This window comes from Atractosteus spatula, chromosome 4, assembly GCF_055471065.1.
Source record: "Atractosteus spatula isolate fAtrSpa1 chromosome 4, fAtrSpa1.hap1, whole genome shotgun sequence".
Lineage (NCBI taxonomy): Eukaryota > Metazoa > Chordata > Actinopteri > Semionotiformes > Lepisosteidae > Atractosteus > Atractosteus spatula.
The window spans coordinates 69,871,569-69,892,669 of NC_142709.1; the positions used below are offsets into that span (position 1 = coordinate 69,871,569).

At 36.5% G+C, this 21,101-nt stretch overlaps 3 protein-coding genes across 3 annotated transcripts; all 3 read right to left on the minus strand.

The window, feature by feature from the left end:
- Positions 1-541: 541 nt before the first annotated feature.
- LOC148837007 (extracellular calcium-sensing receptor-like) lies at positions 542-6,579 on the minus strand. The gene is made up of 8 exons (XM_088914238.1): positions 6,468-6,579; positions 6,033-6,050; positions 5,108-5,288; positions 4,632-4,923; positions 3,271-4,101; positions 2,868-3,095; positions 2,117-2,240; positions 542-1,419 (listed from the first exon to the last, which is right to left on the minus strand). Exons 1-8 carry the CDS (start codon positions 6,577-6,579, stop codon positions 542-544), a joined length of 2,664 nt encoding a protein of 887 aa, XP_088770364.1.
- A 748-nt stretch (positions 6,580-7,327) lies between these two features.
- LOC148837008 (extracellular calcium-sensing receptor-like) lies at positions 7,328-13,908 on the minus strand. Its single transcript, XM_088914239.1, has 7 exons — positions 13,903-13,908; positions 12,466-12,647; positions 11,941-12,232; positions 10,664-11,494; positions 9,954-10,181; positions 8,865-8,988; positions 7,328-8,205 (listed from the first exon to the last, which is right to left on the minus strand). The coding sequence occupies exons 1-7, from the start codon at positions 13,906-13,908 to the stop codon at positions 7,328-7,330; spliced, it is 2,541 nt and encodes an 846-aa protein (XP_088770365.1).
- A 1,297-nt stretch (positions 13,909-15,205) lies between these two features.
- On the minus strand, positions 15,206-20,220 carry LOC148837009 (extracellular calcium-sensing receptor-like). The gene is made up of 8 exons (XM_088914240.1): positions 20,217-20,220; positions 19,761-19,917; positions 19,312-19,603; positions 18,423-18,957; positions 18,127-18,335; positions 17,031-17,252; positions 16,518-16,641; positions 15,206-16,116 (listed from the first exon to the last, which is right to left on the minus strand). Exons 1-8 carry the CDS (start codon positions 20,218-20,220, stop codon positions 15,206-15,208), a joined length of 2,454 nt encoding a protein of 817 aa, XP_088770366.1.
- Between the last annotated feature and the right edge of the window lie 881 nt (positions 20,221-21,101).

Genomic DNA, 21,101 nt, shown 5'->3' on the forward strand with positions numbered 1-21,101 from the left:
GTATTATAACGTTAAGAGCGCAATGGATATTCAGCAGCAAAGATTTACACAATGCTCAGTCGTTATTAGAATGTCACCATTTTCTTTCTCCAAGGAATGCTGATGAATTTATTGGGTGTGTTTAACGGCTGTGTTTCTGAGATAAGAATAGGTATAAGTAAATCTGTTACTATGCTAAGATGCTATGGTATTTTCTGTGTTTTATTTGGCAACGTAACAAATAAAGTCACTGCAGTCCACCTTGGCTATAATCAGTGCCTGTAGAAAAAGTACTGTAAATTCACCACATAGCACTATTACACAGTACTCACATTTAACATCTTTTTAAAATATTTATTTGAAACCAATAGGTTCCTTTTTCTACATTAGTATGTCATTTTGTAAGTGTTAATGACAGGACAGTTATTGTCAGGTATCTCACGTTTTCTACATACAGTAACTCACTTATACATAAGAAAATTTAAAATATTTTTTCCTTTGAAAACACGGCAAATGGCATAGCAGAAAACACAGCGATGCTGAAAACACAATTAAATATTCTTTACTTTGGGTCTGCTCTGCCCATAAGGGCTTTCTTGGTATTTTTCTCTGGATGAAGCAGAATGATGTAACATTTTGGAGCAAAAATTGAAAGCAGTAGACCAAAGCTTGAAGCCAAGATGGCAAAAATCTCCACAGCGTCCGAGTATTTCCCAGGAGAGCTGACATAAGCTGGTATGAAAGCGATCCAAACTGCACAGAAGATGAGCATGCTGAAAGTGATGAACTTGGCTTCATTGAAGTTGTCAGGCAGGTTCCTTGCAAGGAAAGCCAGCAGAAAACAGACACTGGCGAGTAAGCCTATGTACACCAACAGACAACTAAATCCAGTTATTGAGCCAACATTACACTCAAAAATGATTTTTGAGTTTTGATACTGTGTGTTTTTAAAAGGCACAGGAGATGCTGTACTCAGCCATATGATACAGATCAGAGCCTGGATGACAGTAAAGACAAACACAGTGCCTCTCTGCTGAGCAGCACCAAACCACTTCATGACATTATTGTCTGGCAGTGTGGCTCTGAAGGCCATGATGACAACAATGGTTTTCACAAGAATGCAAGATATGCACAAGACAAAACTGATTCCAAACACCACATGTCTCAGCATACAGGTGAGGTGTAGTGGCTGACCAATAAACAGCAATGAGCAGAGGAAGCAGAGTATTAGAGAAAGCAGCAGCGGGAAGCTCAGTTCAGAATTGTTGGCTCTTACAACTGGGGTGTTCCTGTAGTAAATGAACACAGATAAAACTGCAGCTGAAATACATGCTCCAAATACTGAGATTGTTGTCAGAGAGATTCCCAAAGTCTCTTCATATGAAAGGAACTCAATTTCCTTCAGTACACATTGGTCTCTGCTTGGGTTTGGCCAGAAATCTGGAGAGCATTTGAAACAATCAATAGAATCTGAAAGAAAAATTGTTTAAATTACAAATTGAACATCCTAAAACAGTAATCAATGATGTTACTTTTATGTCAAATAGGAGTGTTCAAACCTAAGAAAGAGGAAGAGTTTCAGTGAGTCATTATGTTCAAGATTATTTTAAACATACAGTACCCTTTTTTTGATATGGTAATTATGATAAAGAATCAATCCCATTCCTTTCGGATGAAACAAAAATACATTTTGAATTCAGTATTATAAAGAAACTTAATATTGCATTCAGTCAAAAGTAATATATGAGGCAACTATTTGCATGCATGAGATATTAAAAAGGTGACCTTTTCTGCAAGTTCTGTGGTTTTCCATGAAAAATAGAAAACACATACTGTATACAGTATTAATTAGATCTGAAGTATACTGTAGTAAGTATTGGAAAGAATTCAGATGAATCTGGATTTTTTTATTTTTAGATTTAAATATACCTACTGTGAAACAGTGTTACTCTAAAAGCTTTACATTAACTAAAAAGTGAAGCATTGATTACACAGGTCTGAAACACACTCAAATATAGGTGGTACTGTATGTATACATTTAATTAAATTATATACACTTTTGAGGAACAGTACTCTATTTTTTAACTTTCCTTTTACTCTTTCACTGTAGAGATAAGAAAGAATGTCTGATGAGCACCTGTGTGGTTGCTGATCTCTCCCTCTGCACAAGGCACACAGTCGAAACAGCAGAGGGGCTCCCCTTTCCTGGTTGCCTTCCTGGTGCCAGGCTGACAGCTTTCACTGCACACAGACCTGGGGGGCTGGGAAAGGACAATATTGTGTTCAGTTCTGGCAGCAATAATAAGGAAAAATTAAAAATTGTCAATATAAGTGATCTGATGTTCCTATACGTTTTGCCATCCTTTCAGAGTTGTGCACAAGAGCACAGCCTTGCTGATTTTCTTGGAACATTATCAGAATGGAAGAAGATGAAAAGCCTTTTAATTCATTGGTGTATAATTTGGGCATTAAGTTGGTATCAGTATTAGTAAAGTAGCAGTATTAAAGTGGTAGTAGTAAAGTATTATACTTTATACTCTCTAAGCAGGAGGAAATAATAATATATTTGGAGTGAAGTTTCACAACAGAAAAAAATAAACCAGTTAAAAATGAAAACATCAGGACATTTATAATAATAATGAATGTATGCTTCAATCTCCTGTAAAACATTCCAAATATATATGTACATCTTTTTTCAACTAAAAATATTTAAGGATGCTAAATAAGGTCAAACCTACAAAAAACTCTATATGGGACATTAATATGATTTGTATTGATGGAATATAAGTTTAAATAATTGACTCAAATAAATATTTTTAAACATATCTGAAATGTTGAATTTTGGTGTATAAAAGTAAGTGATTTAACAACAATTTGGGTTAACTTACGCTGTTGTGTTCAAAGTTCCAGAAGATTTTGTCTTCATTCAGAGTAAGCTCTTGTCCAGCAGGAGCTGATTCATCATACAGACCGATTGTTACTGTTTTCACAGACCCGTTATCAGCCCTCTGCCAGTTGATCACATCATAGATTGCAAGAACATCTCCATTTTCATCGAAGGACACCCTGTCTCCATAGTGAGTAGTGAAGTTCACTCTCGCCAAGTAGTGCAGCAGCTTGAGAGAAAAATGGAAGCATTATGCAATTTAACAGAGCAGGCTTTAAAAAGTTATATTAATTTATTCAGGAATTGTAGGATATACAAGCAGAAGATATACACAATTAAACCAGATTCTGGGAGCATAGCCATATTTTTTCAATATCATATAAAGGTAAATTAAAGTATCTCACCTGCCAGGGCTGCACAGTTGTGATGTCTGCACAGGAGTTATTCTGAAAGGGCCCTTTTCCAAGCTCACAGGACATCAGATTGTGCAGGGAGTGTGCCAAGGCGTACACTGCTTTATACACGTTGTAGGAAGCCCGCAGTTCTGAAACATCACTGTAAGCAGTTTTTGTCTTTTTGATGTCTTCTGAGCCTGTGCAAATTGTGCTGCTTTTCAGACTTGAAGAATTGTGTTTATCTGTTTTTTCTGGAAATTTGCAATTAAATATTGCTTCCCAGAGCTGACCAAGTAAATTATTTTTGGGATCAGACACAGGAAGAACTTCAAGGAGAAACTTCTCCAGCCCTGGGATTTCTCCCCTGCGGATGGCAATTCCTAATGTCCCCAGAAATAAGCCAAAGTTTTTTTCACCAAGTATTACAGCGGAAGTGCTCCAGGCTTCACTTGCAATCCACTGCCTGTCTGTGATGTTCTGCTGAACGACTTCTTGAGCCAATGGAAAAAAATACGATCCAGCTGAAAACACAACAATGACTCTCACTGTGGACTGTACAATGGTTTGCATGATTTGCATGATTCTGGCTCTCGAGTTAACACTGGGGAGAGTTTCTGAGAAAGCTATGCAGCCGAACTTATTTATCTCCTCAATAAAACTCTTGACAGCATTCTGACCATAGTCATCATTGCTTGCTACGACACCAACCCATGTCCATCCATAATGCTTGATAATTTCAGCCATGGCTTTGACTTGGAACTTATCACTAGGAATAGTCCTGAAGAAAGTGGGGAACTCTATTCTATTGCTGAGGCAGGAGCATGTGGCATAATAACTGACCTGGAAAACATGAAGAGATATTTCAAATTATCTAATAAATGATAGAACAGTTAACATTTCACATAGCTCTGAAGAGATGAGAGTTACAAATGTACATGAATAATCTAACAATCTCACGGATAATTAAACAAATCGGTTAAATTTTGTGTAGCTGTAATTATGGCATTTTCTAATTTGTTCACATAGACTAAATCTGTTATATGCATATCTTGTAGAAGTTATACAGGTAATTTAATATACTCTACATTCCAGGCATATTCTTTTCATTGAAAACTTTCTCTTAAAGCTTCCACGTGATGTTTTATGGTCATTATTAAAATAAACATTTACTGCTTTGATGGAAAAAATAAGATCTCCATTTCACCACCAGGTGATAAGAACATTTAGTTACATCATAAAATGTTATTTAATTTAGTTTTAGATTATGTATAAGTGTAAAACAATCACTTTTGTTTTGATCACTTAAATAAAGTTCAGAATATCAAATTTCCAGTCCTCTTTAATTCATGTTTTAATCCATTTTACTGTACCATTGGAACCCAGAAGAGGCCCAGCATTCTTGATATGGCAATAGAATGTGTAGAACCAGGATCCCCAACAATGGCTAAGACAGGGGGAGTCCCTGTACAGCTGTAGTCAGTGACAGAATCATCCTCTCCGCTGATCAGAGCTGTTGCTGCCCGAAGAGCCACAGGAAGGTTCACACAGTTGTCATACAGCCTGTATCCCAGTGTGATGTTAGGGAGAAGAGCAGGGTCTCTGTTTATTTCCTCAATAGCAAAAGCCATGACCTGTGCTTTCTGATATTCTGCTAAAGAAAATCTTTAAGAAGACAAGAAAATTATTACAAAGTCACAACAATTTAACGATTAAAAGACAGCCCAGAGATATGACGTTGGAATTCACATTAAAGTGTGAATTCCCTCAACAAATATGTTCCTTTAAGAGAACTTATACAATAATATAGTACACTATAAGGCTATTCTTTTTTGTCCATTTAACTCACCTTCCGCATTCTATTTTTTCTGGTATCGATGTGAATGTCAGCTGTGGGTATGTTACTCTTAAATGTGCTTCAAAAATTCCACCTAAAATTACATCCCCCTTTTTATACAAGCCATTCAACTCGAAATTCTCTTGAAGCTTGCAAAGTGGCTCTTCTAAAGTGAGGACTTGAAGAGTTAATCCTTGAAATAAAATAGCACACTGAAAGAGTTTCATTGCTACTGAGTACACAGCCTCCACTTGCTCTGGAGTTTTAAATCCCAGCTACAGTACAGTATATAGACACAATCCAGGTCCTTAGAGAGTGCTCTGTTAGGTACTGTAGTGCTTTCAGTCTGATGCTTGCTGTTGACACCTAAATTACAAATACGTCTTGGTGCAATTGCTAAAAAATGTACAATTTGTTTGACGATATCAGTAGTATAATTTGCACATCATATCATTTGATCCTATCACTGTATTATGGCACTCCCATGTACTCTACTTTCAAAGGACACATATTTTGTAAGGGCTTTCTTTTATATGGCAGATCAACTTTGATCATTTCTTAGAATGTATTACAGAATTTACAATTTCTCACACATTTCTCTGCTGCACTTCAGTTGGTTGATTTGGCATTTGACATGAAGTGTCAGTTGTGGGAGTGCTTGTTTTTAAAGTATTATTCTTAAATACCAATTCAAAGCCTAACTTAGTACCAAAAATCAATAGTGTGCATCTGTTAACAGAATGCTAATTCTTGGGTTGTATTTGATTTGAGCACTAAATTGAGAAATGTATGAATTTGCAGCAGCTGCCCTTGGTATTCACTCAGAGCTGTCTAAATGTGGCACAGAATCCCTGAGGTTCAAAAGAATATGTTCCTCAAGGGATTCAGCAATCCAGGCTACACTGAGAGTTACAAAAAAGAGATCCAAAAAGAATACCTGTTGCAACTGGCTGGCCTGTTAGAAAAAAAAAATAATTTCAGGGTATTTCAAGATGAGATTCCTCTTGAGAAAAGAATGCTATCAAACAGATATATGTTTCATGGTCCATTCAACATGGATCATTTTTAAGACACGCTCTGAATGTGAAATTAAAATGCTTCTTATGATCAATGAAAAGCAGAACATTAGTAACAAGATGCCAGTGCTTCAGGGCCACGATGAAGCATGGCTGAGTTAAACCAGATGTAATTTTGAGTAATCTTTACAGATTACTTTAGGTGCCAAGTTTTAATGTATAATAAATGGATCATTTTAGCCTTAGTAGTATCTAAATTAATCTAGAAATATTACATCACTGTAAGATTAAAGATTAAAGTGCATTTCTTGTTGCAGGGCTGCGCAGTGGCACAGTGGTTAGCATTGCTGCCTCACAAAGCAGGGGTTCAACGTCTGCGGTGCTAACTGCACGGAGATTGTATGTTCTCCCCATGTTCTCGCAGGCTTCCTCCTGGTTCTCCGGGTTCCTTCCACAGTCCAAAGACATACTGGTAGGTTAATTGGCTTCTGGGAAAATTGGCACGGTGTGAGTGTGTGCGTGTTTGTGTCTGTGTGACCCAGTAATGGACTGGCATCCTGTCCAGGGTGTATCCTGCTCTGTGCCCATTGCATGCTGGGAAAGGCTCCAGCTCCCTCGTGATACTGAATAGCTTAGAAAATGGACGGATCTCTTGTCGTCTCAGTTGCATAGTATTATAACGTTAAGAGCGCAATGGATATTCAGCAGCAAAGATTTACACAATGCTCAGTCGTTATTAGAATGTCACCATTTTCTTTCTCCAAGGAATGCTGATGAATTTATTGGGTGTGTTTAACGGCTGTGTTTCTGAGATAAGAATACAGTAGGTATAAGTAAATCTGTTACTATGCTAAGATGCTATGGTATTTATGTGTTTTATTTGGCAACGTAACAAATAAAGTCACTGCAGTCCACCTTGGCTATAATCAGTGCCTGTAGAAAAAGTACTGTAAATTCACCACATAGCACTATTACACAGTACTCACATTTAACATCTTTTTAAAATATTTATTTGAAACCAATAGGTTCCTTTTTCTACATTAGTATGTCATTTTGTAAGTGTTAATGACAGGACAGTTATTGTCAGGTATCTCACGTTTTCTACATACAGTAACTCACTTATACATAAGAAAATTTAAAATATTTTTTCCTTTGAAAACACGGCAAATGGCATAGCAGAAAACACAGCGATGCTGAAAACAAAATTAAATATTCTTTACTTTGGGTCTGCTCTGCCCATAAGGGCTTTCTTTGTATTTTTCTCTGGATGAAGCAGAATGATGTAACATTTTGGAGCAAAAATTGAAAGCAGGAGACCAAAGCTTGAAGCCAAGATGGCAAAAATCTCCACAGCGTCCGAGTATTTCCCAGGAGAGCTGGCATAAGCTGGTATGAAAGCGATCCAAACTGCACAGAAGATGAGCATGCTGAAAGTGATGAACTTGGCTTCATTGAAGTTATCAGGCAGGTTCCTTGCAAGGAAAGCCAGCAGAAAGCAGACACTGGCGAGTAAGCCTATGTACCCCAGCAGGAAACTAAATCCAGTTATTGAGCCAATGTAACACTCAAAAATGATTTTTGAGTTTTGATACTGTGTGTTTTTAAAAGGCACAGGGGATGCTGTACTCAGCCATATTATACAGATCATAGCCTGGATGACAGTAAAGACAAAAACAGTGCCTCTTTGTTGTGCAGCACCAAACCACTTCATGACATTATTGTCTGGCAGTGTGGCTCTGAAGGCCATGATGACAACAATGGTTTTCACAAGAATGCAAGATATGCACAAGACAAAACTGATCCCAAACACAACATGTCTCAGCATACAGGTGAGGTGTAGTGGCTGACCAATAAACAGCAATGAGCAGAGGAAGCAGAGTATTAGAGAAAGCAGCAGCAGGAAGCTCAGTTCAGAATTGTTGGCTCTTACAACTGGGGTGTTCCTGTAATAAATAAACACAGCTAAAACTGCAGCTGAAATACATGCTCCAAATACTGAGATTGTTGTCAGAGAGATTCCTAAAGTCTCTTTATATGAAAGGAACTCGATTTCCTTCAGTACACATTGGTCTCTGCTTGGGTTTGGCCAGAAATCTGGAGAGCATTTGAAACAATCAATAGAATCTGAAAGAAAAATTGTTTAAATTACAAATTGAACATCCTAAAAAAGTAGTCAATGATGTTACTTTTATGTCAAATAGGAGTGTTCAAACCTAAGAAAGAGGAAGAGTTTCAGTGAGTGATCATGTTCAAGACTATTTTAAACATACAGTACCCTTTTTTTGATATGGTAATTAAGATAAAGAAGCAAGCCCATTCCTATCGGATGAAACAAAAATACATTTTGAATTCAGTATTATAAAGAAAATTAATATTGAATTCATTCAAAAGTAATATACGAGGCAACTATTTGCATGCATGAGATATTAAAAAGGTGACCTTTTCCATGAATAGAAAACACATATAGATCTGAAGTATACTGTAAGTAAGTATTGGAAACAATTCAGATGAATCTGGATTTTTTTATTTTTAGATTTAAATATATCTACTGTGAAATAGTGTTACTCTAAAAGCTTTACATTAACTAAAAAGTGAAGCATTGATTACACAGGTCTGAAACACACTCAAATATAGGTGGTACTGAATGTATACATTTAATGAAATTATACACACTTTTGAGGAACAGTACTCTATTTTTTAACTTTCCTTTTACTCTTTCAGTGTAGAGATAAGAAAGAATGTCCGATGAGCACCTGTGTGGTTGCTGATCTCTCCCTCTGCACACGGCACACAGTCGAAACAGCAGAGGGGCTCCCCTTTTCTGGTTGCCTTCCTGGTGCCAGGCTGACAGCTTTCACTGCACACAGACCTGGGGGGCTGGGGAAGGACAATATCGTGTTCAGTTCTGGCAGCAGTAATAAAGAAAAATTAAAAATTGTCAATATAAGTGATCTGATGTTCCTATATGTTTTGCCATCCTTCCAGAGTACAGGCTTGCTGATTTTCTTGGAACAGTAACAGAATGGAAGAAGATGAAAAGCCTTTTAATTCATTGGGGTATAATGTGGGCATTACGGTGATGATTATCACACAGCTCTCACGTCCTGTGCTTATTCCACCCCTGGGTTTTCACCAGGCACCTCAGATTCCTCTCACCTTGCCATGACATACAACTCAGGTTTAATTGGCTAAATTGTCCCTTTTGGGCTATCAGTAACATTATACTATAGATGTCCATTCATAACTGAACTGTAATAAAAATACTGTAAGACTAGGGTGAGGTGTGTAGCTCAGGCTATTGTCTAGATTCGTTTTCTTTTTCCTAACATTTATTTACATTCAGTCTACATTACAGGTTGGTTATTATCACACTGATGTCTCTCTACCTGATAAATCTATTACATTTCCCCCCTAAGTAGGTATCTGTATTAGTAAAGTAGCAGTATTAAAGTGGTAGTAGTAAAGTATTATACTTTCTTCCCTAAGCAGGAGGAGATAATAATATATTTGGAGGGAAGTTTCACAACAGAAAAAAATAAACCGGTTAAAAATGAAAACATCAGGACATTTATAATAATAATGAATTTATGCTTCAATCTCCTGTAAAATATTCCAAATATATATGTACATCATTTTTCAACTAAAAATATTTAGTTTAAGGATGCTAAATAAGGTCAAACCTACAAAAAACTCTATATGGGACATTAATATGATTTGTATTGATGGAATATAAGTTTATGAGTTTAAATAATTGACTCAAAGAAATATTTTTAAACAAATCTGAAATGTTGAATTTCAGTGTAGAAAAGTAAGTGATTTAACAACAATTTGGATTAATTTACGCTGTTGTGTTCAAAGTTCCAGAAGATTTTGTCTTCATTCAGAGTGAGCTCTTGTCCAGCAGGAGTTGATTCATCAAACAGACCGATTGTTACTGTTTTCACAGACCCGTCATCGGCCCTCTGCCAGTTCATCACATCATAGATTGCAAGAGCATCTCCGTTCTCATCGAAGGACACCCTGTCTCCATAGTGAGTAGTGAAGTTCACTCTCGCCAGGTAGTGCAGCAGCTGGGACAAAAAATAATAAAAAGGTAACAGTGAATGCACTGCACTCTTGCATTAAAATGATAATGCATATTGTTTTGATATTTACAATTGAAAAGAAAACACACATTTAAATATACAGTATACACAGGTCCATATCATTTGTTTTCTTATATTTGCTGTTTCAAAATTATTTGCAGCCACTGTGTATGACAAATACTATAATGCCTGTTACACATATTTTCTTTGTGTACGCTAATATGTGTTATAGTCATTTTTACTTCATGTAACAAAATGTAAAGCACATGCAGTTTGGTGCACGGGTGAATGGTGTGAAAAATATGATGACAGTACTCGAGCAGGAGATACACGGGGAAAGTTTAACAAGAAATTTTAACCAATTTACAAATTTAAAAAACTCTAATAGTAAAAATACAGTATATAAGCTGTCAAAATCACAGAACTGTACAGTACGTACTACACACACAAAATACAGTAGTTCTCACCTGCCAGGGCTGCACAGTTGTGATGTCTGCACAGGAGTTATTCTGGAAAGGCCCTTTTCCAGGCTCACAGGACATCAGATTGTGCAGGGAGTGTGCCAAGGCGTACACTGCTTTATACACGTTGTAGGAAGCCCGCAGTTTTGAAACATCACTGTAAGCAGTTTTTCTACTGTTGAGCTCTTCTAATCCTGTGCAGATCTTTCCCTTCACCTCATATAAAGAGCTGTTAGTACTTGTTTTCCCTTCAAATTTGCAATCAAAATTTCTTTCCCAGAACTCTTCCACTAAACCAGTATTCGGACCAGACCCAGGATGGATACCAAGGAGAAAGTTTTCCAGCCCTGGAATTTCTCCTCTGCGGATGGCAATTCCTATAGTCCCAGCGAAAGAGCTCATCAATTCTGCCCTAGATATTAAAGTGGAGAACACCCAGGCCTCGCTTGCAATCCACTGCCTGTCAGTGATGTTTTGGTGAACAATTTCTTCAGCCAGAGGAAAAAAATGTGCTCCTTCAGAGAACACAACAATGACTCTTGCAGTAGACTGCTGGATAGTCTCCATGATTTGAAATATTCTAACCTTTGAATTGACAGTGGGGAGGGTTTCTGAGAAAGCTATACAGCCAATCTTGTCTACCTCCTCAGTAAAGCTCTTGACAGCATTCTGACCATAGTCATCATCACTTGCTATTACACCCACCCATGTCCATCCAAAGTATTTGATAATTTCGATCATAGCTTTGACTTGAAACTTATCATTTGGTATGGTCCTAAAAAATGAAGGGAACTCTTTTCTATTACTTAAGCAAGAGCAGGTGGCATAATAACTGACCTGGAAAACACAAAACAGAGAGTTACAAAGAATGAATTATATACTTAAATAAAAAGATATAAAATTTCAGATAGTTCAGAAGGGATAGAATTTACTCTTTTATATAACGAATGTAGCCCTGCAGTGATTACCATAGGTTCCTATCTTAATGAAAACAATGATGAATGTTTGTGATAAAGGCATTTTTGATGACCATGAAAATGTTTTTTGACTGTATTTCCAAGATGAGTTTTTAAATTGTGCAGTCTGACAGCCAAATGGGGCAAGTATTTTTTATTTATATTACTTTATTTTTTTGCATCTAAAGATATTCAGATATTTAATTGATTTTTTATCAGATTTTTTCTTTTTTACACTTTAATGTTAAAAATGTTTATAAATGATTGTTTTTTACTGTATATGATAAATTACTAAGTTTTCAGCTAAATATATATGTTTTACTGTACCATTGGAACCCGAAAAAGACCCAGTATTCTTGATATGGTAATAGAGTTTGTTGACCCAGGGTCCCCAACAATGGCTAAGACAGGGGGGGTCCCTGTACAGCTGTAGTCAGTAAAGGAGTCCTCCTCTCCGCTGATCAGAGCTGTTGCTGCTCTCAGAGCCACTGCCAGGTTCACACAGTTGTCATACAGCCTGTATCCCAGTGTGATGTTAGGGAGAAGAGCAGGGTCTCTGTTTATTTCCTCAATAGCAAAAGCCATGACCTGTGCCCACTGAAATGCTAACAGGGAAAAGCTGAAGGAAGAAAAAAAATTAAATTGATAAAATTATTTAACTTATGCGTCTGCCTAAAAAACATAATTGTTATTGTAATATTCAAAGACATGATGTAAGGAAATTATCTTTCTGATAATGTAATCTGTAAATAATTCATAGATATCTTCAGATTCTCAGAAAAAGTACCCTAGTAATTTTTTTAAATTATATTTAATGATTAATGCCATGCAACAATGTACATTTTAACTCACCTCCCACATCTCAGCCGGTCCGGTTTTGATGTAAAAGACAATTCAGGGTATGTTACTGTTAAATGCACCTCAAATATGCCTCCAAAAAGAATATCTCCATTTTTAAACAACCCAGAGAGCTCAAATCTTTCTCGAAGAGTGCAAATGGGTTGTTTTAAAGTGAGAATGTGAAGAGCCAAACCCTGTAATTGAAAAATACACTGAATAAATTTCATCCCTGCTGATGCACAACCTTACTTGCTGTGGTCTAAGAACTTCCTATTATATAGGCAATGTCTTATTCCTGAGAGAGTGCTTTGTTAAGCAGTGTTTTAAATGTGGCGCTAGGTGACATCCTACAGCTAAGTCATGAGCACTGCTACAAATACATTTTGTGACGTTTCAGCCGAAAACCATCTGAAAAATACTAGGAATGTTTCCAACAATCAGGTTATTCCTGATAAGATGTAATTAATACAAGTGTCTCAAGGGTATGTGAAAACATTGGATATTATAACATACTTTCTATGGGAACATACAGTATGTATATTTCTTAATATGCATACACATTTTTAATTTTCTATTCATGGATTTCTACAGTGATGCGAATATCTGTAGCACCTTTCACCATATCTCTGAACTTTGTAGGAAGAAATGTTAAAACAAACATGAAACAACTTGTGAGAAACAAAAAACAAACAGTTAAAAAGTGAGCCTTATAGAATAAAAACACAAAAACAAGCCATATTTTCTAGGAACAAACAGGCCCAGAGTCTCTAACAGATCTCGGGAGACAATTGTTAAGCTGAAAACCATAAGGCCCTACTGTCTATAGAAAGAATTCCCATCTTTGGAATACTTGAAAGACTGGAGACAGAGGCCCATAGTGGAGGAAATCTTTTCTATTTACTGTATTTCTAAATTGCTCTAAAGCTCAAAGACACAGGCCACCCCTGTAGAAGTGTTGAATAGTCATTTTAAATGGATCTTCTTAGTATATGCATAGTATTGCATACTGTATGTGTTTCTTACTTTGTAGAGTTGATTCTATTTATGATGATGTATAATTTTTCTTTTCAGATTCTACAATCTGGTGTAGAAAACCTTTGTCAGTGAAACCCAGTCCATAACAGCTTCTAGCATCCAGTTGTATACCAGTCTGATTCTGTGACCATCTAATTTTCAGCCATTCCCGTACAGTGGATGGAATAATAATCACAATAACGTTTCACTAGCTTTTTCAAATTTTATACAAATTCTGATGAAACGTTTGTTTGCCTTCTTGAATATATTTTGATTGTCAGGATTAATTGAATTAAATTTCTGTGTCTGAATCTGCACAAATCTGCCACATCTGTCTCAATTGCCCTTGGTGTTCACTCAACTGCCCTCGATGCTCAATATGATGCCCCTGGTTTTGAGGCCTTGGTGGTTACTTAGAGCACTCCAAAAACAAACCTTCATCTTTTTTAAATAATAACAACCTAAGAAGTTTTGTAATGGGCTAGTTTTGTGTGATTTTTAAAGTTCTACAGTATCATTGCTGAAATAGCATGCTTTTGTGAATATGAATGGATAAATTAAACAATTTTTAAAATAATTTTCATAAATGTTTAAGATTTCTAAGAAATTACAGTAAATGCTTAAAAATTATATTTTAACTAAATGATTATGTTTCCTAAATGTTCTGTGTCCGAAGATGTTCTAAATTCTAACAGAAGAACTAATCCCTGTAAAAGAAAAATCTGTTTTTTTAATCTCTGGGAAGCACAATCTCACTTGCTGTGATCTAAGAACTGCCTATTGCTGTATATAATCTTTCTAATTCTTAAGAAAGTGGTTTGTGTAGCAATGTTTTACATGTTGCACTAATGTGAGATACAGGTGTTATTCCACAGCCAACTCATTGCATTGCTATACACACATTTGATCAAGTATCATCTGACAATCATTTGCAAAACATTATGAATGCTTCCCGAATAAGGTACTGTATGTCTTAGCATCATCTAAGATTTACATTAAAAATAATACAGTAATTGTATTATTAGTAGTATACAGTTAATAGATTTACCTCGCAGTATCTACTCAATTACAATTTCAGAATGTATCGCTATTTTATTCAACTAGATCAGAAATTTGACACCCATAGAAATACAAGCCTTGTTGTTCACTCAGAGCAGTCAGACTGCAGTGAGAGAGACTTCGGTGAAGCACTGAGGTGCTCTAGCGATCTGGGTTCAGTCCTTAGAGGCTTCAATCATTAAGGCCCAGCTATGAATTACAGGCACAGGGTAGAAAGGAACTAGCAATGAAAACTGTGACAGCTGTCTGGAAACTTTAGGGCAGCTTGGCAGAAAATAAGCATATTTGAAATGATCTTTCAAGGCAATTACTAAGATAGAAGTTTATTTTGCAATATGTCTTAAGTGGACAATTGTGCCCTACTGGCTTTCTGATCACATTTTAGACATACAAAACTGCACAGCAGATAAAAAGCTATTCACGAATAATCAAACATCACATGACATGACAGAATGTCTTATAAAACCTTTTAATATGAAAATATTAACTTTGATATTGTCTGCACATTATAGAACTGAAGTGCTATTAGTACTGTATGAACTTATATGGAACAGGAATATTATATCATTATGGACATAAGCAAAGCACTATGCATTATTTAGAGGCCTTTTCTCAGTTCAGAAGAACAAGGCCTCATTACGAAGCCATAAAGTCTTGAAGAACATGCAAAGTAGCCTAATTACTTCTTAGAGATTGATCTGCCCATGAGGACTTTCTTGGTATTTTTCTCTGGATGAATCAGAATAATGTAACATTTTGGAGCAAAAATCGAAACTAGGAGACCAAAGCTTGAAGCCAAGATGGCAAAAATCTCCACAGCGTCCGAGTATTTCCCAGGAGAGCTGACATAAGCTGGTATGAAAGCGATCCACACTGCACAGAAGATGAGCATGCTGAAAGTGATGAACTTGGCTTCATTGAAGTTGTCAGGCAGGTTCCTTGCAAGGAAAGCCAGCACAAAGCAGACACTGGCTAGCAAGCCAATGTACCCCAGCAGGCAACTAAATCCAGTAATTGATCCAATATAACACTCAAAAATGATTTTTGAGTTTTGATACTGTGTGTTTTTAAAAGGCACAGGGGATGCTGTACTCAGCCATATGATACAGATCAGAGCCTGGATGACAGTAAAGACAAACACAGTGCCTCTCTGCTGAGCAGCACCAAACCACTTCATGACATTATTGTCTGGCAGTGTGGCTCTGAAGGCCATGATGACAACAATGGTTTTCACAAGAATGCAAGATATGCACAAGACAAAACTGATTCCAAACACAACATGTCTCAGCATACAGGTGAGGTGTAGTGGCTGACCAATAAACAGCAATGAGCAGAGGAAGCAGAGTATTAGAGAAAGCAGCAGCAGGAAGCTCAGTTCAGAATTGTTGGCTCTTACGATTGGGGTGTTCCTGTAGTGAATAAACACAGCTAAAACTGCAGCTGACATACACCCCCCAAATAATGAAATTGTTGTCAAAGAGATTCCTAAAGTCTCTTCATATGAAAGAAAGTCAATTTCCATCAGCACACACTGGTTTCTGCTTGGGTTAGGCCATGAATCTGGTGGACATTGGAAACACCCAATAGAATCTGAAACAGAAATGAAAATCATTATTTTATTTCATCATTGCAATGTGCGATAAAAGAAGAATGACTGTATTCAACACCTTTGAATTCAACGTCAGTTTGTTCATAAAGAAAGTGATAATTAGGAACAAAGTGATTTTAAAAATATTAAAATCCATAGCCCTTAAAAAGACACCAAAAAGGAAAACAGAAAACAGAAAATAAAAATACACTAGAGACCCCTATTTAAAGAATGTGATAAATTATACACTGTATTGCTGTATATACAGTATAAAGCTATATCTAAAGCATTTATAATGAGAAACTATTTAACATTGATGTGTTTTAATTATCAGTGGTAAAAGTTTGCATAAGAAAAACTCAAATTAACATTTTATTTCTATAAAGGGACTATGCCTGCCCACCTGTGTGGTTGCTGATCTCTCCCTCTGCACAAGGCACACAGTCGAAACAGCAGAGGGGCTCCCCTTTCCTGGTTGCCTTCCTGGTGCCAGGCTGACAGCTTTCACTGCACACAGACCTGGGGGGCTGGGGAAGGAAGATAAAGTGATCACCTCAAACTGCAAATGTCAAGCCAAAAAATGAACGTTCATCATAGTGAGCACTTTATTTTTTTTTTATTTCTTAACCCAGCCATATCAGTTATAATTTAGTCCCACACTTTCTGTTAAAGCATTTGATTTTATGGTGGACTTATAGCATGGACTCTAAAGATTTAAAACCCAGATAAAAATTTTGTTCCATTACAGGATTTGCAAAATACACACAGAAGTTCAAACAAACCAGGGTTAGCAAAATAAAATGAACAAAAGGTCACAGATCCTTACGTAGCATGCACAAAGGGAACGCCACAGGACAGAAGGTAGTTTTCTTGCAAACAATGAAAACAAAGAGGCTTATTTTTTTTAATTACGAACTGTGTCAAAGTTCCAGAAGATTTTGTCCTCATTCAGAGTGAGCTCTTGTCCAGCAGGAGCTGATTCATCAAACAGACCGATTGTTACTGTTTTCACAGCCCCATCATCGGCCCTCTGCCAGTTCATCACATCATAGATTGCAAGAGCATCTCCGTTCTCATCGAAGGACACCCTGTCTCCATAGTGAGTCGTGAAGTTCACTCTCGCCAGGTAGTGCAGCAGCTTGAAAGAAGTAAAGCGTGGTAAATTACACAAGACTACTGTAGCTGTAGTAGGCAACTTTTAAATTCACAAGCAATGTAAGCAATTTAACCTCATAATTTTCAGCTTCTATAGGTCAGAAGTCAGATCTACTATAAATCGTGTGATAAAATAGTTTTATACTTCATTAAATACAATGACAAACAACATTTCCTCTGCACTGGACATTATCCATTGTTTTTTTTTCTCTCTGAAATAAACAATAACCTCACATTTATAAAGTTTTGAGATTTGAATTACTGACCAATTTTGCAATTATATTTTCAGACATACAGTATATCTATATAATCATATTTTTTCTAGCTGCAAGCATTTATTGTAGGTTAATCACATTTATTGTAGGTTAATCACACAATTCTACTTGGGACAGGCTAATTAACTTTTAAACCAATTAAGCAATTAAGAAGTAAAAAAAATTAAGCAATTAAGACAAATTAAGTGTGTTTACAATTACTGTCACTGGAAAGTGAGATTAGTTCATATACAGTATATGACAGTAATTACTGCCATTGCCTGTAATTTTAACTGCAACAAACAATACATTTTGTTTTGTTAGGCAACTAAACACAATGAGAATTATAATTGTGCATAATTAGATGTGGGATGTAGGCAGATAAAAAGACTGGTGAGTAAATGGTAAGAAAGGGGAAAAATAATATTTTCAAATAGTATGAACAGCAAATAAAATAATTTTTCATGTAAGGAAAATATCCTTTCCGGAATCTTTCCATGAAACGCTAAATAAAATGGATGGTTAAGATAAAAATATATCATATATAGATACAGCATTTTCACTCCTAACATGACAAACAGGAAAATACTGTTTTAATTCTACCTGCCAAGGCTGCGCAGTTGTGATGTCTGCACAGGAGTTATTCTGAAAGGGCCCTTTTCCAGGCTCACAGGACATCAGATTGTGCAGGGAGTGTGCCAAGGCGTACACTGCTTTATACACGTTGTAGGAAGCCCGCAGTTCTGACACATCACTGTAAGACGTTCTGGTTTTTTCAACATCTTCTGATCCAGTGCAGATTATACCATTCACTGGACTTGATGAGTTGTGCTCAATTGAGTTCTCTTGGAATTTGCAGTGAAATATTTTTTCCCAGAACTGTTTGATCAAATTGTTACCGATAACAGTAGTTGGACTAATCTGTAGGAGAAATTCTTCCAGCCCTGGGATTTCTCCCCTGCTGATGGCAATTCCTATTGTCCCACCAAACGAGCTGAAGTTTTCCTCCCTGAGTATTACAGTTGAGGTACACCAGGCTTCACTGGCGATCCACTGCCTGCCGGTGATGTTCTGGTGAACAACCTCTTCAACCAAAGGAATTAAATTTGCCTCTGATGAAAATACAACAATGACTCTTGCTGTTGACTTCTTGATGCTGTTGATGATTTGAAGTATTTTAGTCTTTCTGTTGACACTGGGGAGCGTTTCTGAAAAAGCTATGCAGCCAAATCTGTTTACCTCCTCTGTAAAGGTCTTCAAAGCATACAGCCCATAGTCATCATTGCTCACAATTACACCAATCCAAGTCCACCCATAATGCCTGATGATTTGAACCATGGCTTTGACCTGGAACGTATCACTGGGAATAGTCCTGAAGAAAGAGGGGAACTCTTTTCTACTGCTTAAGCAAGAACATGTAGCATAATAACTGACCTGTGTAGGATAAAGAAAATACATGTAAAATTAATTCCAGCCATTAGGAATATGAAAAGAGTTGTGCATGCAAATGAAGCCATTTTCCAAAAGGAAAATTAAGGAATCCTTTGAGACTCTTAGGGACCTCTAAATACAAGCAGAAAAGACAACAATTGAAAAAGAAGTTAACATAAAATATTTGAGTTTCTTAATTTGGTAATATATAGCACATTTATCATATGTGATTATTTTTATATGTTTGAAACGTGCATGTCTTATAGATTAGAACAAAAACAATATCTGACAACTGTATATTAATCTTTTTTGATCTGTGCATAAATCCTTTTTCTGTATGGGTATTCTTTACATTACCACAGGCATACGGAAGAGGCCCAGCATTCTTGATATGGCAATAGAATGTGTAGAACCAGGATCCCCAACAATGGCTAAGACAGGGGGGGTCCCTGTACAGCTGTAGTCAGTAAAGAAGTCCTCCTCTCCGCTGATCAGAGCTGTTGCTGCTCTCAAAGCCACTGCCAGGTTCACACAGTTGTCATACAGCCTGTATCCCAGTGTGATGTTAGGGAGAAGAGCAGGGTTTCTGTTTATTTCCTCAATAGCAAAAGCCATGGTCTGTGCCCACTGAAATCCTGCAAAATCAAGGCTGACAGAGGCATGGAAACTTATAAGGCTGAAAAAAAGAAGCAAAATATAAATCTGTCACATTTGTCTTAAACCTATATTCTGCGACAGAAACCCACATCTTTATTTGATCATTATCGTAACTCCTGGTGTGACTGTAAGATTTGATATCAACTCACCTCTCACACCTCCATTGTTCTGGCTTAGAAGTAAAAGATAGTTTGGGATCTACAGTACTAAAATGTATTGCGAAGATCCCTCCTAACATGATATCCCCATTCTTATGTAAGCTATTCAACTCAAACCTGTCTTGAATTTTGCATGTGTGATCTTCATCTGCAACAAGTTGAAAAACTAATGTAATCAATAAATGAAGACACTGAAAAAATGTCATTTCTGCAGAAACGGACAATGTGATATGAGCTGTAGTTCACAGAATTGCTCCTATATATACCAGGTATGGGTCCTAGGAGATTTTGTGGCTGAACTACGTTAAGGAATTGATGATTCATGCAGATATACCCTGATGGAAGAAAAAAATTACTACACACAGTTAAAGAGTTTAAACATTATTATAACGTATTACATTATTCACACATAACAAATTCTTGTTTTTTCTCATACTCGGTACATACTCATGATGTTTGTGAATTCAAGTGTTTGAATGGTATGCTCAATAACTGGGATTTTTATTTAAGGAAATCTGATTTCAGACTTCACAGCGAGTTCTTATATTTCCGTATTATCTTTTAAAATCAGGGGACTAATTTATAATTAAACGTGAATGGACTGAAGACAATTATTATTTTCCAAATAATAATAATTTTGAGACTAAGGAATTGAATCAAACAATTAACTTAATTTGTAATTTTCTTTTCATTTGTTGATGTTATGCATTGTGCATGTAATCCTTTCTGGTTATACTGAATAGGCATGAGAATTCTGGACTTATTGTAGAATGTAGTCATCCCTTTGCACATAAATGCAAAGAGCTATATTTCATGTTCAAAGAAATTAATGTGAAGGCAGGTGCTTCAATTTTAATATGATACAAGGCTGAGAAATGTCTGAACATTTGTGTATTTGGAGTTAATAAGGGAGCACGCTCTGTGTCTAAACAGTCATAATTAAAATGCTGTTTTTTAACAACTGTATCCACAGTACCTGTTAATTCTCAACTGATTTTGGAAATGATTTGTAATCTTCTGTTTGTGCCACTACTGTACAAACTAGTGGGCACTTGAGATGTTACACTTTTAGTGCCGATTATACTGTAGGACAGACTGATGAATTGAAAAATGCATTGTTTCACCCATGCCTTTACAATTTACTGCTACTATTACTGCATATAATACTAATCATCATCATCATTGTTCTTATTTGATGTCACTGCCTTTTATAGTAAACAAATCCCACAGTCCTTCTGGAAGGATGCAGTAGAATACCTGTGTGACTTCAGCCACCTGTCACGTGTACTGTACTGTTGTTTTAGACTGGCACAGCAATCATTCTGCCTTAGC

What these genes read in the sequence shown, in the direction of transcription:
- LOC148837008 (XM_088914239.1), bottom strand. An exon ending in GACCGGCTGAGATGTGGGAG is followed by an intron (nt 12,233 to 12,465) that starts GTGAGTTAAAAT and finishes TTCTTCCTTCAG; the next exon opens with CTTTTCCCTGTTAGCATTTC. An exon ending in GTCTTTTTCGGGTTCCAATG is followed by an intron (nt 11,495 to 11,940) that starts GTACAGTAAAAC and finishes TGTGTTTTCCAG; the next exon opens with GTCAGTTATTATGCCACCTG.
- LOC148837009 (XM_088914240.1), bottom strand. An exon ending in TAGTCCAACTACTGTTATCG is followed by an intron (nt 18,336 to 18,422) that starts GTAACAATTTGA and finishes CATCAAGTCCAG; the next exon opens with TGAATGGTATAATCTGCACT. An exon ending in AGAGATCAGCAACCACACAG is followed by an intron (nt 16,117 to 16,517) that starts GTGGGCAGGCAT and finishes TTTCTGTTTCAG; the next exon opens with ATTCTATTGGGTGTTTCCAA.
- LOC148837007 (XM_088914238.1), bottom strand. Translation starts at nt 6,579, where the DNA reads ATGTCTTTGGACTGTGGAAGGAACCCGGAGAACCAGGAGGAAGCCTGC. An exon ending in GAAAAAATAGAATGCGGAAG is followed by an intron (nt 4,924 to 5,107) that starts GTGAGTTAAATG and finishes GTCTTCTTAAAG; the next exon opens with ATTTTCTTTAGCAGAATATC. An exon ending in GGAACTTTGAACACAACAGC is followed by an intron (nt 2,241 to 2,867) that starts GTAAGTTAACCC and finishes GTCCTTTCCCAG; the next exon opens with CCCCCCAGGTCTGTGTGCAG.